This window comes from Balaenoptera ricei, chromosome 1 (genome assembly GCF_028023285.1).
Source record: "Balaenoptera ricei isolate mBalRic1 chromosome 1, mBalRic1.hap2, whole genome shotgun sequence".
Classification (NCBI taxonomy): domain Eukaryota; kingdom Metazoa; phylum Chordata; class Mammalia; order Artiodactyla; family Balaenopteridae; genus Balaenoptera; species Balaenoptera ricei.
In genome coordinates, this window is record NC_082639.1 from 145,281,794 (window position 1) to 145,298,135 (window position 16,342).

Here is a 16,342-nt window from a genome sequence, read left to right on the forward strand (position 1 = left end):
GTAGAATTTAGTAGTCTTGAGACTGAGATTTTTTTTTTTTTTTTTGGCTGCGTTGGGTCTTCGTTGCTTCGTGGGCTTTCTCTAGTTGTGGCGAGCGGGGGCTACTCTTTGCTGCTGTGCATGGGCTTCTCGTTGTGGTGGCTTCTCTTGTTGCGGAGCACGGGCTGTAGGTGCGCAGGCTTCAGTAGTTGTGGCTCGTGGACTCTAGAGCACAGGCTCAAGAGTTGTGGCGCATGGGCTTAGTTGCTCCGGGGCGTGTGGGATCTTCCCAGACGAGGGATCGTCCCCATGTCCCCTGCATTGGCAGGTGGATTCTTAATCACTGCACCGCCAGGGAAGTCGCCGAGATTGAGATTAGATATTAGCTAACTATTAAAACCAGCGTAAAGCACAATAGTGCAGCCCTTTGTGTTACTATAAACTTCAAGTGATGCAACAGTGTTTTCTCTTTTGCAGGATCAGATATGTGTGTGTATATATATATATATATATATATATATATATGTATATATATATTCGTTTTCAGATTCTTTTTCGTTTTCAGATTCTTTTCCATTATAGGTTATTACAAGATATTGAATATAGTTCTCTGTGCTGTATAGTAAGTCCTTGTTGTTTATTTTATATAAAGTAGTGTGTATCTGTTAATTCAGCATGGGTGGACCTAGAGAATATCATACTAAGTGAAGTAAGTCAGGCAGAGAAAGACAAATACCATATGATATCACTTATATGTGGAATCTAAAAAAATGATACAAATGAACTTATTTACAAAGGAGAAACAGACTCACAGCCATAGAAAACAAATTTATGGTTATTTGGAGTCTTAGAATTACAATTCAGGGAACACAGATTCCAGCAGCCACCAGAACAGTGTCCCCTCTGGGAAACAAAAGGCAGGAGTTTTTAAAGGAAAACAGAGAAGCACACTTAGTTTCCAAAAGATTTTTGCAAAGAGTTGTGACTGGAAGGTATGTATTCTTTTTTTTTTTCCTGTTACAATTTATTGACTCATCAAGTGCGTTTCACTTGTTATCAGTAAAGGCACACTTCTGCACAGTTCCGCAGGATGCCTTTCTCAACAGATAGCTTCTTCTTTTTTTTTTTTAAGTCAGCGGGGTCAGCACAGTTCACAGTTTAACAGGATGGAGCCCTAAAGTATAAAGTGGAGTTCCTGCTGACAGCTCCTTCCAAAACTTTCAGATCTGCAAGATGAAAAAGTTCTGGAGATCTGTTTCACAACAATGTGAATATACTTAACAGCAGTGAACTGTACACTTAAAAATGGCTAAGATGGTGATTTTTTTTTTCAATTTTTATTTTTTGGCCGCACCACATGGCTTGCGGGATCTCAGTTCCCCGACCAGGGACTGAACCCAGGCCACGGCAGTGAAAGCCCGGAATCCTAACCACTAGGCCCCCAGGGAACTCCCGATGTTGTGTTTTTCTTGGTCACAATTTTGAAAAATAAATTTAAAAGTAATGAATTTTTTTAAAAGGATTGCCCCAGTGGTACTAAAAACCAACCAAAGTTGTAAGTCATAAATTTGTCATACCACCACTCCACACAGGTGTGGAGATTTTCTTCTAGGTACACTCTTCAACCAGAACGTAGGAACAAGAACGCAAAGACTGGATTGCTCTGGGTTTAGAGGTGAGCAGGTTAGGTGGAGTAATATTGTGGCGAGGGAGGAAGGAGTTAAAGTTGCTAGCAGAAAAGTAAACCACGTGGTGGTTTTGAGGTCTTTGTGAATCAAGTAAGAAAAGAAAACACAAAGATGTTGTAGCCTGGACTGTCGACTGAAAAAAAATGTACAACCTAAAAGTTGAGAATTATGTTTTATTCAGCAGACTTACTGAGGACTTAAGCCTGGGATACAGCCACTCAGTGAGCTCTGAGGGACTGTTCCAAAGAGGTAAGGGAGGAGCCTGGATGTGTAGGAGTTTTTGGCTGGAAAAAAAAAAATGTAGTTGAACATCAAAAGATTATTGCTAATCACAAAAACATGCATCTCAAGTTAATGATTTTAGTGTTTTCTTGTATGGGAAAGGGCAAGAGATCGGGCTTATTGAAACCATTCCTTTGATATGCATGTTTTTCTCCATCCTGAGTTCCCCTTAGGTCGCACCGACCTGGTGCCTGCAGTGGCTGATGGCTGTTTGGCCGAAGCATCCTCTGTTTACTGAAATGGCAGGGACATTCTTTGTCCACATAACCATGTCCTCAGAATTTAGATATTCTAATTCCAAAGAGCACAGTGACTTGATCTAACCCCAACATCTTCTTGTGGGTTTTGTTTGATTCTGTTTCCTATTAATTGAATTTAGAAATGGAATGTATACTGTATACTTGCAAAACCGCAATTCAACACTCTTAGGCAAGCCACTAGGGAAGACGTTACTAGATGATTGCTTAGTAAGCCTAGAATTAGAACTTGGAAACTTGATTTATCCTTTGTATACTTGATTTGTTCTTCTTTTTTTTTTTTTTTTTTATTAGTAGACTTTTACTTTTTTTTTTAAAAGTATTTGTTTATTTATGGCTGTGTTGGGTCTTCGTTTCTGTGCGAGGGCTTTCTCTAGTTGTGGCAAGCGGGGGCCACTCTTCATCGCGGTGCGCGGGCCTTTCACTGTCGCGGCCTCTCTTGTTGCGGAGCACAGGCTCCAGACGCGCAGGCTCAGTAATTGTGGCTCACGGGCCTAGTTGCTCCGCGGCACGTGGGATCTTCCCAGACCAGGGCTCGAACCCGTGTCCCCTGCATTGGCAGGCAGACTCTCAACCACAGCGCCACCAGGGAAGCCCAGATTTGTTCTTCTTAACAGTAGGTCTTTCAACTATGGTAGCGTAATGGAGGAAATCTTTTTTTTTTCCTTCTCTTTTCAATTGCTTTCTTCTATGCATAATGTGAATTTTAAAATATTGCTGTGTCATGACATGACAGACAGTGTCAACCATGGGGCTCAACACTAGAATAGTATAAAGATAATCTTAGTATAGAGATAATCCCCTGCTATAGGGATAATCCCCTGCTGTGGGATAATCTTGCCAAGGAGATAGTAATATTGGCATCTGCTTAGACATAACTCTCCATCGGATGATGCTTGAATGGGCACTGCCATCAACTGTCTCTGAAGTGGGTTTTTTTTCCTTCCTTTCAGCTAAGGTTACCCTACTACTCTTGTCCTAAACAAAGTGCTAAATAAATGATTCGGATATATCGCATTCCAATCCTGTGTCAATAAAATCCTATCCAATGTCTTGATTGTTCTTTGGACTATATCCCAGTCTCTTTTTGACCCTCCTACTTTACTTCTGCAGAAAGTTAATCACATCTATTAGATATAGATATCACTAGCTTAAGTCTCAGAGGAAAGCTGTTTTTCCCTTTTAGGTAGTGGGGCATGTTTCAAAGCAATCAACTACATCTACTGAGTCCTGCTATGTGCTCAGCACCATGATTGACCTGAACACAAGAGTGAATAAGATCTGACCTCTGCCCTCAGGGAAGTCACTCTAGTTGGAGACCAGTAACGATACACAACTACCTCACAATGTGTTAGGTTTAAGTACTCTACTTGAAATAGATAAAAATTATTATGAGGGCCCAGTGGGAGGAAATGTTCATTTTTTCTGAAAGAATGTGAGTAAATATCAGAAGAGTAGTGCAATGTATCTTCTGTGATATGTATAATCTTTTTCTTCTCAGCCTTTCTCAACTGCATTTCCAATCTGTAATATAAATTTTAAAGTATGACTGTTATATCTTTGGAGAGGAAAGACAGTATCATCCAGTGGGCTGAACACTAGAAGAGAAATGACATCTGCAAGTTTCTCTATATTTAACAGTTATAGTTTATCAAAATGAACTGCTCATGTCTCCTTAGCAAGTTTTTTTTGTACTCACAAAGTCTGCAGAAGAATAAGATTAAATACACAGCTCACCTCCACCAGGAGTCTCTACTTTGCAACCTGGGATTTTCCTGGTAATGACATTTATCATTAAATGTGGTAATTTTCCACTCTCTAGTGGTACATCTGTTGGCAAATTTGAAGAGTTTGTTGTTAACCTCTAGTACCTAAGCTGTAGGTGAATATAACAAATCGTTTACTCCAGGATGGTTGTGAAATTGTGATCTATAACAAGAAATAGATATGTGGTCTTTGTCCCATTTCTGGCACAGAGCTCCAAAACCCTTGGAATTCCCCGAGATGAGAACAATAAAGGTGTCTCTTGTTATGTTAATGAGGTGACTTTTAGAAAGCACCTAAGGATGGGGGCTGGTTGCCAAGAGTACCAGGCATGAGAATTAGGGGGTTGGAACTTTCAGTTAGGGTTGATATAATCGACCCTATTTTAACCACTCCCCAATCGCCAATGATATAATCAATCATGCCTATGTAGTAAAGCCTCCATGAAAACGCCGAAGGACGGATTTCAAAGAGCTTCCAGTTTTGTGAACATGTGGCGATTTGGGGAGGGTGGTGCACTCACACTGGGAGAAGAAAAATGAGTCCTGCTTACATGGAAGCATTGTGCCCTTTCCCCATGCCTTGCCCTATGCACCTCGTCTAGCTGGCTGTTCCTGAGTCATATCCTTTTATAAAAAACCAGTGATCTCGTAAGTAAAATTTTCCCTGAGTTCTGTGAGCCTCCCCAACAAATTAATTGACCCAAGGAGGGGGTTGTTGGAACCTCTAATTTATAGCCCATAGGTCAGGAGCACAGGTGATATAACCTGGCATTTGAAATGGGGGTAGGGAGCTAGTCTTGTAGGACTGAGCCCTTAACCTGTATCTCCAGTTAGATAGTGTCAGAGTTGAGTTGTATTGTAGGAAACCCCACTGGTGTTTGAGAATTGCGTTTTGAGGTAGAGAAAACCCCACATTCACACACATCAGAATTGTGACCAATGGTCTTCTTTCTTCTTTTAAAGGCCCAACATGCAGCAAAAATAGGAGCCGATGGCATCGCTGTCATTGCACCTTTCTTCCTCAAGCCGTGGAACAAAGGTAGGTAGACAGGTCAAAACGCACAGTGCTGTACATGGTCCACTTCTTTATGCCTTCATTCCAAATGGTTGTATTTAACTCATGCAAGTAAAGTCTTATGGACTGGAGGCATGAAGTTGCAATGGTACAGTAGTTCTCCGGAATATTCAGCCTCCCTGGACCCATAAAAGAGAAAAAAAGACTCCATTAAAGGACTTCAGCTCTTTTGTCAAGTAATCTGATTAGGTCATCCACCAAGTCCCGGATCAACCTACAGGTGCCTGTGTTTGGGTCAGGTGTCCACTTTTGGCCAATCAGTTGCCTAGTGTGTCAGAATCACATGGCAAAGCATGAGACCACTTTTCTCAAAAAAAGAGGAATATAAGTAATGGGCATTTTAAGACTACATGTACTATTCAAATTTTAGTAAGTGATGAATTTGAAAAGAGATTTCACAGAAATATCCATTGTCTTCCAAAATATCAAATTATTGTTTTCTCTATGGAAACTATTTTTGGTTTCCAGGTATACTGAGTCTTTTTAATCCTTTTGATTAGCAAAAATGCAGTACAAATTTTAAAAGGATTAAAAACAGACAAGATGTTATTCGTATGTATGATTAAATAAATCCATAGCTAAATGTATATATAACAGGTCAAAATTAGCATGAAATATTACCTGTTATCAGTAAAATAGTTGTTAATATTGGTAAATAATTTAAATACTGCTATTTGGGAAATTTAGAATGAACATTTTTAAAGTGTTTTTCACATGGTTTTAAAAAATTTTGCATAAATATGTTTTGCATAAGACAAATGAAAAATAACAAATAATACACAATAATTTTGTCAAAATATTTATTATCACAGTATTCAAATGTGTTCATAAGCTTCTCTCCCACTATTCAGTGGCATCCAGATGTAAGCAGTTCTGCTGGATTTATTTATCATCTGTAGTAATGTTGCTGCTGAAGCTCAAATTGGATGATGTAGAAAATCCCAATTCCTCAGTAAACCAGAGTGAACTCTCTTCTGATATATCTGAATTTCTCTCCAAAAGGGAAAGGTACCAAACTCTGGTTGAGATGTGCCACTACTTTTATGACTTCCCATCTTGAGCAGACGTTGTTTATCTTTTTGTTGTAGAATTTACTGTTACAACTTTATTCTGATCTTAATGCAAAGTCTTTGCTGTTCACTGACCACACTTACCCTTCTGGGTAAGAGGAAGAGGATCCTGCCTGATGGGCTTCTGATTTTTGTAAGAGTATTTCATGAGCTTCTCTTAATATGTGGGAAGATTTGCACCAGTTTTTTAATAGTTCTTTAGTATGGTAGGAAAGTGATCCTCTTAATTTTGGCCTTTCTACAGAGAGGAAAATAAAACTTTGAATAAAGTGAATTGCAAAGACATTGCAGTAGCAGTCTCAGAGATGGTAAGAGTGGTCAAGAATTTTTGGCTTCCAAAAAGGATGGTTGCATTTCATTAGATGGTTCTTTTTTTTTTTTTTTTTGGCTGCGCGGCCTGTGGTATCTTAGTTCCCCGACCAGGGATCAAACCCATGCCCCCTACATTGGAAGCATGGAGTCTTAACCACTGGACCGCCAGGGAAGTCCCAAGGTTCAGTTTTTACTGGGGAAAGCCAGTGTTTTACACTTGTTCACACCGTGACTTTTCCTGCTGTTCTTTCAGATGTCCTGATTAACTTCCTAAAGGAGGTGGCCGCGGCTGCCCCTGCACTGCCGTTTTACTACTATCACATTCCTGCCTTGACAGGGGTAAAGAGTAAGTACCGCTTCTTTTCATATTCCTTCACCTTCACCTCTCACGTCGTACCCTATTTCACTAAGAAACCCCGACTCCACCCAACCTCACCCTGTATCACGAAAGCATAAGACTGTTGACTAGATGGTTCCAACAGCTCCAAAATAAGTCACTCTTATCAAAAATAAGTCAGCCCTTATCAATCATTGACACCACCTTATAATGGAAGATTTTTAAGTATGAAAGACGAGTTGACCCCTTCGTACTTGTAGCAGACAACTTGTGTCTGTCACACACACCCCTCCGTCTTACGTGGGAAGACATAGCCTGTAAGCCCCACTAAGACAGGGATTGGGTCTACCTTGTACCCTACTGTGTTCTCAGCATCTGGCACGCAGGAAGGTACTCCGATCTCTTCTCACTTTTCTTTTAGGTTTTCTTTTATCATTATCGTACTTCTCCAGCAAGAAGATTGTTACAGTTAGATGAAATTTCTTAGGAGGTTATTTTTAAAATCCCATTCCTTTCTAACTTCCTTAGAAGAAAAAATAGAAGTTGTGCTTTATAAATATCCATCTATTGTCTTCAAGGAACAGAAGATTTAGGGTTACTATTTGACAAGTACAGAGGAACTAGGAGGCAAGGGCAAGTGATTATGTTCAATATGTTCAATCTGCAGCCAGTTGCAGCTGAGAGCAACCCCTGGCAGCTCAGTGCAGATGTGTGGCGCTAGATGAGATGTTCTCTGATATTTTCTGGGGGTGTACAGGTGAATGAGACATTTATTGTTTTGAACAGTTCGTGCTGAGGAGTTGTTGGATGGAATTCAGGATAAGATCCCCACCTTCCAAGGGCTGAAATTCAGTGACACAGATCTCTTAGACTTCGGGCAGTGTGTTGATCAGAATCGCCAGCAACAGTTTGCTTTCCTTTTTGGGGTGGATGAGGTAAGTTTCCCCCTGGCATATCCCAGCAGGTTAGTTTCCCTCTGCAACAATTGATGTAGCGGCTTATATAGTAGCATCTTTTCTCTTTTTCATCAAAGTTAATACTCTTTGTCTGTTTCTGATCAGCAACTGTTGAGTGCTCTGGTGATGGGAGCAACTGGAGCAGTGGGCAGGTAAGCAGGACTCATTTTCCCCAATGCTTATTAGTGTAAAATCCCCCACAGAGGCAATCATCGCCTGCGCAGTTGTATTTCTTGCAAGTACACCTTTTCTAATAGAAATTGCCTTTCTTTGCCACATTCTCGTAGTGAAAAGGAATGAACTAGGGCTTAGCACTTTGTGAGCGACTCAGTCACTCTTATAAGAAGCATCTGTTGCAGTTAGGGGGTGAGGCACAGAAGCTGAGAGCATGCACAGAACTTCTTTATCAGAAATTATTTTGTTACAAATAACAGAAAGCCATTCAAACTAGCTTATGGGAAAGAAGGTAAGTTATTATAAAATACTGGGAAGTTTCATAAAACCCAAGGGGAGGAAGTGCAGTGAGGTCTCAGAGAAGATGAGAACCTAAAACTGCAAAGCTCTCAACAGCCAAGACAGATCGTTCTCCACCTGTGGTCCTTTGGACATCTCTTTATTTGCCTTTCTCTCCAGATGGGCTTTCTCTGCTTCAGCATGCACGTGGCCAGTCATGGTGCCCAAATGGGGCATCTCAGGATATCACTAGATAGCACTGCCAAGTCAGGTGTGCGTGTAAGGTCCAGTCAGCTGCAGCTAGGAAGGTAGAATCATGTGGCCTGATGTCTATTCAGCAGAAGGCCTAGGGACGTTCAATTTAGCATGTCCACTGCACATGTTAACCTAGTTCAGTAGCAATGTGCCTGCAAGCAGATTGACTGAACTATTTACATTAACTGAAAGTGTATTTCCTCCCTGTGGGAAAAGTACAGGGGAAGCAAAGTAATGTAGCATATCTTGGTGAGCATGGCTTTGATGAAGAGTAGTTGGGTTGGATGTAATGGTAAGTAATGGTTTGTTCACTGAGCCAGGATGCCTGCAACATCCATCATCACTACAGACCATTTCCGCCAAGGAAACCTGAATGCCTGGATCTGCTGACCTTGGAAATTCTTACTTTTTAGACTTTTTTTTTCTGGCCTCCATACTAGGCATTTTTATTCTGTCAACAGAATCAGAAAGCAAAATACATTTGATTACACTTCATTTCTCCTTAATTATGATCACAATCCTCTCTAAATGAGGATACATCTGAGACCCCTGGATTCAAATTAGAGTATTCTGAAACCCCTTAGACATTCATGCACATAGTGCGACTTTGGGTGTTTCACATCTGCAGGTAACTTATCTCAATGATTATATTTTATTCTTCCCTACTTTTTTACCAGAAGATAATGTGAACTTCACATTCTCGGAATGCCTTGTATTGACTCCAGGGACTACATTTATGAAGTACCAACAATATTCTGTTCCTGGTACACCAAGATAAAACTCTTTTCTGATCCTGAATTACTGTAGGAGAAGTCATTAGAAACTGGGGAAACATCTTTGTTCTGAATTTCTAGAACCTTCTACCTTGCTGGTGTCTCTAAGAATTCAGTGATTAGTCTAAGATATTTGTCTTTATTGGTAGAGTTAGAGATTCTTTTCTAAGTCAGCAAGAACATTTTATGAGATCAAATATCATTCTCATCTCCATTTTTGTTGAAATGTAATAGAATAAGCAGTATGAAGGGATGGAAAGCTTCTTGACAACTCTGTAGCCCTTCTTTGAGACATAGTTTCTTCACAGCAAAATGGAAACCACACCTACCTCACAGGGCTTTGAGAGGATTAGACATGGTTTATGTCAGGCACCCGGAATACAATAGTCAATAAATGGTCCTCGTATTATTATCAGTATTAACATTATTATTAGAAACTAGTCTCTGGGTAACATATAACTTGGCAAACAATTTAGGTTATCTGCTAGTATTTGCCCCTTTTACTGTGGTGCTACATTCACCCAGTTTCTCAGCATAGGGTTTTTAGGACCCACCTCAGATACTACATTTTATCCACAGTTCTTACCTAGCATTGCACCTCTGTGTGTGCCCTGGGCCAGATGTTACCCTCAATCACTCCTTGCCAAATACACCTCTGTCTTTCACTTTTTTTTTTTTTCTAACTTTACCCTTTTTCTATTTTTCTCCCTTTTCTTTATTCCCTTTGGTGTTCTCTGCCTCCTCTGTACTGCTTAGTGTTGCTGGAAAACTCAGAACTGAAGACACCTGATCCTTTAATAGATTAGGGCCTAAAAATAGACTTCTGGAAGGCTTGGTAGATTTTTCCCTTTTGAGCATTAGAGGGGTTTGAAGAGCTGGACCTTCTTGCTAAGTTATTGATCCTGCAGATGTGCTGTTTTCTTTCCAGTACCTATAACTACCTGGGAAAAAAGACAAACCAGATGTTGGAGGCTTTTGAACGGAAGGACTTCTCCTCGGCCCTGAACCATCAGGTTAGCTTTCTTTTCCCTTCATATAAATCACAGCCTTTCTTCTTTCCCACTTGAGAATTCTTATTTTCTCTCATCAGCATTCCTACCACACCTGCCCTCCTTAAGATTGCCTAGCTGCTTCTTTCTGTATTTTCCTTCTTTTTCTTACTTTTCTTGTTTAAAACCAAACCTGTCCCCATTATCCATGCTTCCTGCATGTCTCATCAGGACAGGCCCCATACAGGAATGACTCCTTTCTGTTCCTCCTAGAAATGATCTTATTTTTAGTCTACATTCAAAGTATTTTTATGACTGGGAAATAATGGTGATAGATTTTTGGGGAAATGACCACAGGCCATCCCCTTGAGAACTTCACACCTGAGTCACCAGAGTATATAAAGAAGCTATGAGGCTAGTGATCTAAAAAGGGAAGACTTAATCCAAAGTCAGAGCAGGTCAGTCCTCTTTGCCCTGGAAATGTGCTGAGAACTGAAAACATTCACCAGGCGGGAAACAAGAGCTGAGTAGGTGATCCAAAAGGAGACAATGGCTTTGAAACAGGAAGGGAAAAGCAGCAGGATCTGAAGTGTTCCAGGGAAGACCCCTGGGGGAAACGGTGGCTGCTGCTAATGTTACAGGGAGGACAGCCTAGCTGTCCAGAGAAGGAACAGCCTCACCGAAGGGTAGAACCAGTCCCACAGCTGGTAGTGTGTATAAGTTAGGTAAACAGAATAAGGTGGAAAGAAATAAGGTAAGCACTACAGAGAGACTTCTGGAGGCCGAGAGGCCCAGGAACTTTCAGGATCATAAAAGTGACTGAGGGCTTCCCTGGTGGCGCAGTGGTTGAGAGTCTGCCTGCCGATGCAGGGGACACGGGTTCGAGCCCTGGTCCGGGAGGATCCCACATGCCGTGGAGCAACTGGGCCCGTGAGCCACAGCTACTGAGCCTGCGCTTCTGGAGCCTGTGCTCCGCAACAAGAGAGGCCGCGATAGTGAGAGGCCCGCGCACCACGATGAAGAGTGGCCCCCGCTTGCCACAGCTAGAGAAAGCCCTCGCACGGAAACGAAGACCCAGCACAGCCAAAAATAAATAAATAAAAATTTAAAAAAAAGGGGCTTCCCTGGTGGTGCAGTGGCTGAGAATCTGCCTGCCAACGCAGGGGACACGGGTTCAAGCCCTGGTCTGGGAAGATCCCACATGCCGTAGAACAGCTAGGCCCGTGAGCCACAATTACTGAGCCTGCGCGTCTGGAGCCTGTGCTCCGCAACAAGAGAGGCCGCGATAGTGAGAGGCCCGCACACCGCGATGAAGAGTGGCCCCCGCTTGCCACAACTAGAGAAAGCCCTCGTGCAGAAACGAGGACCCAACACAGCCATAAATAAATAAATAAACAACAACAAAAAAAAGTGACTGAGAGGAGTGTCCCAAGAAAATGAGTGAGAATGAAAGGCATAAGGAAGATCAGAGCAGGTGGTCAGTCCCAGTAAGTTTAGATAAGGGATCTTTTGAACAGGACAGGCCACCATCAGGGCAATCAGAAATTACAGAGCAGAAGCCACAAAGCATCCTGGAGGTTTGAGGGAGTGACCTGAGCTCCAACCAAGAAGAGAACAGGAGGAAGCAGTTGCCAGGAGTGATTAAATACATCCCTACTCTTTAGCCCTGAACACTGAGCAAGCCTAAATCTACTTCCTACTTAACTTAAAGTTTAAATAGCTTATTTAATATTAACCTTTATTCAGCCCCAGACCAGGTGAAGCTGAAAGCAGGAACAGCGTAAGGACTTAGGAAGCTATGTCAACTAGATTAAACTTTGGCAAGACTTTGGTTTAAATTAAGATATGAAGTCTGAATTGTGTGGACTCTGCCATCTCTTTTCTTTTTTTTTAATTAGTTAATTTATTTATTTCTTTATTTCTTTATTTTTGGCTGCCTTGGGTTTTCATTGCTGTGCGTGGGCTTTTCTCTAGTTGTGACAAGCGGGGGCTACTCTTCGTTGCGCTGTGCGGGCTTCTCATTGCGGTGGCTTCTCTTGTTGCGGAGCACAGGCTCTAGGCATGCGGGCTTCAGTAGCTGTGGCACACGGGCTCAGTAGTTGTGGCTCGTGGCTCTAGAGCGCAGGCTCAGTAGTTGTGGTGCACAGGCTTAGTTGCTCTGCGGCACGTGGGATCTTCCCGGACCAGGGCTTGAATCTGTGTCCCCGGCATTGGCAGGTGGATTTTTAACCACTGCGCCACCAGGGAAGTCCCTGCCATCTCTTTTCATATACGATTTTCTTTTTCCTAAGTTTCCCAGAAAAAATTATTTCTGAACATTTCAACCTGTTCTGAGCTGAATGATGTGAAAATCATAGGATAGAGTAAACTGTGAAACAGCTGTGATACGGAACCTTCCACTTAGTGGTTTCTTTTACTGGCTGATTCAATTTCCATCTCTTTTTCTTTTTTTTCTTTTAGTCCTACTTAAATAAATTATCGCACCCAAAACAGTATTGGTAAGCAGTTTAGTTTACCACATTCTGGTTGTTCTTACAGAAAGCAAGTGTGAGCAGCTCTCATTTACTCACTTATTAATATACCATGGGCTGAACTGAATGTATAATTTCAATAAAACTGGTCTCTGCCCTAAAGGAGTTTGCAGTCAAGTGAAGAAACATATAAGTAAAAAGTTAGGGCTAAACTTACTCATTCTCATGGACTTTATTTTTGGCTGTGTTGGGTCTCCGTTGTTCGGCGAGCGGGAGCTACTGTTCGTTGCGGTGCACGGGCTTCTCATTGCAGTGGCTTCTCTTGTTGCGGAGCACGGGCTCTAGGTGTGCGGGCTTCAGTAGTTGTGGCACATGGGCTCAGTAGTTGTGGCGCACGGGCTTAGTTGCTCCGTGGCATGTGGGATCTTCCCAGACCAGGGCTCAAACCCGTGTCCCCTTCATTGACAGGCAGATTCTTAACCACTGTGCCACCAGGGAAGTCCATCATTCTCATGGACTTAAATGCCATCTGTTATATTTACAAAGTGAAATGACACATGTACAGAGATATTCCTTATAGCATTGTTTATACTAGCAAAAGATAGAAACAGCCCAAATATCCACCCATAAGGAAATGGTTAAATACATTATGTTTGAGTTATTTAATGGAATTATATACAGTCCTTTAAAAGGATGAGATACTTTTATATGCACACATCTGGAGAGATCTCAATGATATATTAAGTGTAAAAAAAGCAACGAAGTAGAGACTTCTGAATGTAATGTGCCATACTTTGTGTGTTAGGGAGAAAAAGAACATGTGCATATATGTTTGTAAGGCTTGATATCAAAATTTTATTCTGCATTGACTTTTTTATTACTAGTATACAATTGATTAAAACAACATAAAAGTAAAATGTTATTGAAAATGCATCTCTTGATGAGATGAATGGGAATCTTTTTTTTAAGAATTGCTTCATGAATTTGTGGATGAATATCCTTTAATGCTAAGATGAGTTAAAGTTCAGCATCAATACTATTTCTGTTTTTTGTTTTTATAGAAATAAGTGCTGTGAAACCCTGTTTATATATATTAGTAGATAAGAATGGAAGAAACTTAGGTATAGCAATGTCACTCAGTTCTTTGAGCAGTTTTTGAGTCATATGCTTGATCATTTAATGATTTTCAACTGACAACCTGAATCACAACATTAAAAGCAAAGTTGAAAGGAAAAAATTGAAAACCCTATGATTCTTTAGAGGACTTGTTATCCATTAATTAAAGGAATCAGTCTGTTAGCTCTCTTTGTTAATGCCAATACCAACATTCTGATTTGCTCCTTTATTTGGTTCCCAGAGGTGTCCCAAGGCAGTGATATAAGAGGTATGTCTTTATTTTTTCAAAAGTAGGAGAAGGACTGTGAAAAGGGAAATATAAAAGGACAAGCTACACCTCCATTATGTGCAAATTCTTATTCTGATCAATTTTAGAAATAGCACTTATGGAAGTTGAGGGTCTAGAAATTGCCATATATCTTAGCCTTGACCAAGTGCCCCTGAGGTATCTTGGAAAGTACCCTAGAGGTTAGAGTACCCCAGTTTGGAAACTGCACTAGCTGATAAGTTTACCTCTGTAACCTAGGTGGGTAAAGGTTACCTTCCCCATCCTAACTCTCTATTGTACAATTCCTTCATTGGAGCTTCTTTTCTTCATGGGCTCATTTCATAAAGCTTATATATATGAAAAGATCCTACCTTATCCTGGGTAGATCTCAGCCATCCTCACTTGGCTGTTCTTCTCCACTCCAACAGACCTTCAGAAAACTAAGGTGTGTGGACTTTTTAGTTTGGGGCTTCTGCAATTTGACCTCTAAATTCTTTAAATTATCACAGTTTAGTAATACTGACTATAGATTTGTTTGTTCCTTTCCAGTTTTGTATTCAGAGATTTATCAACTTTGTGGTCAAACTAGGTAAGTTTCCCACTTTGTCTCCTACTGGAGAGTGTAAAGGAAATAGACTTTCTCTGAGGGTTTACTCTTTTGCCAGGATTTACTCTTTTGCCAGATTTTTGGCATTTTAAAAGAGGCCTCTTGAAGACAGTTTTTATGATCTAAAAGAATGTATCTTTAGAGAGCTCATTTCAGACTTCCTTGGGGGTTGGAGTTTCCATGGTTTAGTCAAAGAAAGACTTTTTTTTTTCTTTCAGTTTTTTTGAGATAAAATTGACACACAGCACTGTATAACTCTGTTTCTGTTTTATTATGTTTGTTCATTTTTTGTTTTTTAGATTCCACATATAAGTGAAATCATACAGTATTTGTCTTTTTCTATCTGACTTATTTCATTTAGCATAATACCCTCTAGGTCCATCTGTGTTGTCACAAACAGCAAGATTTCATTTTTTTATGGCTGAGTAATATTCCATTGTATATAAGAGAGACTTAATCTTAATAAACATGATAAAGCCTTATCATGAAGGTAGCTCTCAGTCTTCCACCATTCATAATAAGCCTAGGAGGGCCATTTTGCATTTAGCAAAGTATATTCTATATATTTAGCCAAGCTAGTATTTTTCTTCCCAATGCTCAATTGTTACTGTAACCAAATTACCTTAGTAAAAGAAAGTTACTTCTCGTACCTTTGATCCAAGAGCAATAGCCAGTTAAGAAAACAAATATCTTCCTGTGCTATATTCTGGATTATTTCCTTAGATCTACCTTCAAAATCACTAATTCTATCTTTATGTTTTCTACTGTTTAGTTTTACTGATGATGTATTTTTAATTTCCAGCATTTCTTTTTGGCTTTTTCTTCCAGATCTTCCTGTTCTTTATTTATATGCCCTTCTCTTAGCCTATGGCTTCTATTCTTATGTTTATTTCTGTGAAGCCTCTTTCAGAATTTTGTATCATCTTTTCTCAGGATGTAAAATTTGTCAGTTGTGCATTTGCTGTCTCTCATGCAGCTTCTTTTTCCTCGTGTGCTTTGTAATTTTTAACTCTGATTTCATCTTCAGAGACAGCTGTTTTCTGGAGAATCCATTGTACTCTAGGTTGTGAGGTGTCCTATCAAATGATTTTACATTTGCCTCTGCTAGGACACTATCGTTTCATCAGTTCTAACCAGTCTTTAGGTATATTTCTTAGTATGGTTCCTGTACCAAGCACATAATGCAAATATGGATCCAGCATTCATATATGGCACAGGCTTGGGATTTCATTTATATGATCTTTTTCCTTCCACACCCTGGCAGAAGTTATGCTTCCTTGCCTCTCAGGCCAGTGGGCCAGTTTTTTTTCTATTGCTTTTCGTAGAAGGCTGGCTACCAATTTTATATGGGGAGTTTAATTCCAGCTCCTTGCTGTGTACAGACTCAAGGCTTCATCTTGCATTCCTGCCCTAGTCTAAAACAGCAGCATTGAGTCATAAACTACCTTAAATAGTGCATTTCTCAGGGACTTCTTAGATGTGTTTGAACTAAATTGTGACCTCGTGACCAAGTCCTACATCATTCAATCCAGTGTATCCCTGAATCAGATTATCCTCATGGACCATTGGCTTCAGCTCCTCCTTACCACTCTGACCTCTTTATTCCTGATACTTCTCGTTCCTCCTTCTTGCTTCTGAGGTTGACTTTGAGTCTCACTTTGTTTTGTTTTACAGTTTGTCAATTTGTT

The 16,342-nt window shown here is 40.5% G+C and overlaps 1 protein-coding gene across 3 annotated transcripts in view; it reads left to right on the forward strand.

Moving 5' to 3' along the window:
• Positions 1–16,342, forward strand: part of NPL (N-acetylneuraminate pyruvate lyase) — a 36,359-nt gene that overhangs the window by 19,197 nt on the left and 820 nt on the right. Inside the window, exons 6-11 of one of the 3 annotated variants that reach the window (XM_059903996.1) lie at positions 4,936–5,011; positions 6,683–6,775; positions 7,553–7,701; positions 7,828–7,874; positions 10,132–10,216; positions 14,597–14,636. In XM_059903996.1, coding sequence (XP_059759979.1) covers positions 4,936–5,011; positions 6,683–6,775; positions 7,553–7,701; positions 7,828–7,874; positions 10,132–10,216; positions 14,597–14,636 — 490 coding nt within the window. Of the gene's footprint in view, positions 1–4,935; positions 5,012–6,682; positions 6,776–7,552; positions 7,702–7,827; positions 7,875–10,131; positions 10,217–14,020; positions 14,060–14,596; positions 14,637–16,342 lie in introns of those variants that run through there. The other 2 variants (XM_059904014.1, XM_059904003.1) reach the window with 2 other exon arrangements.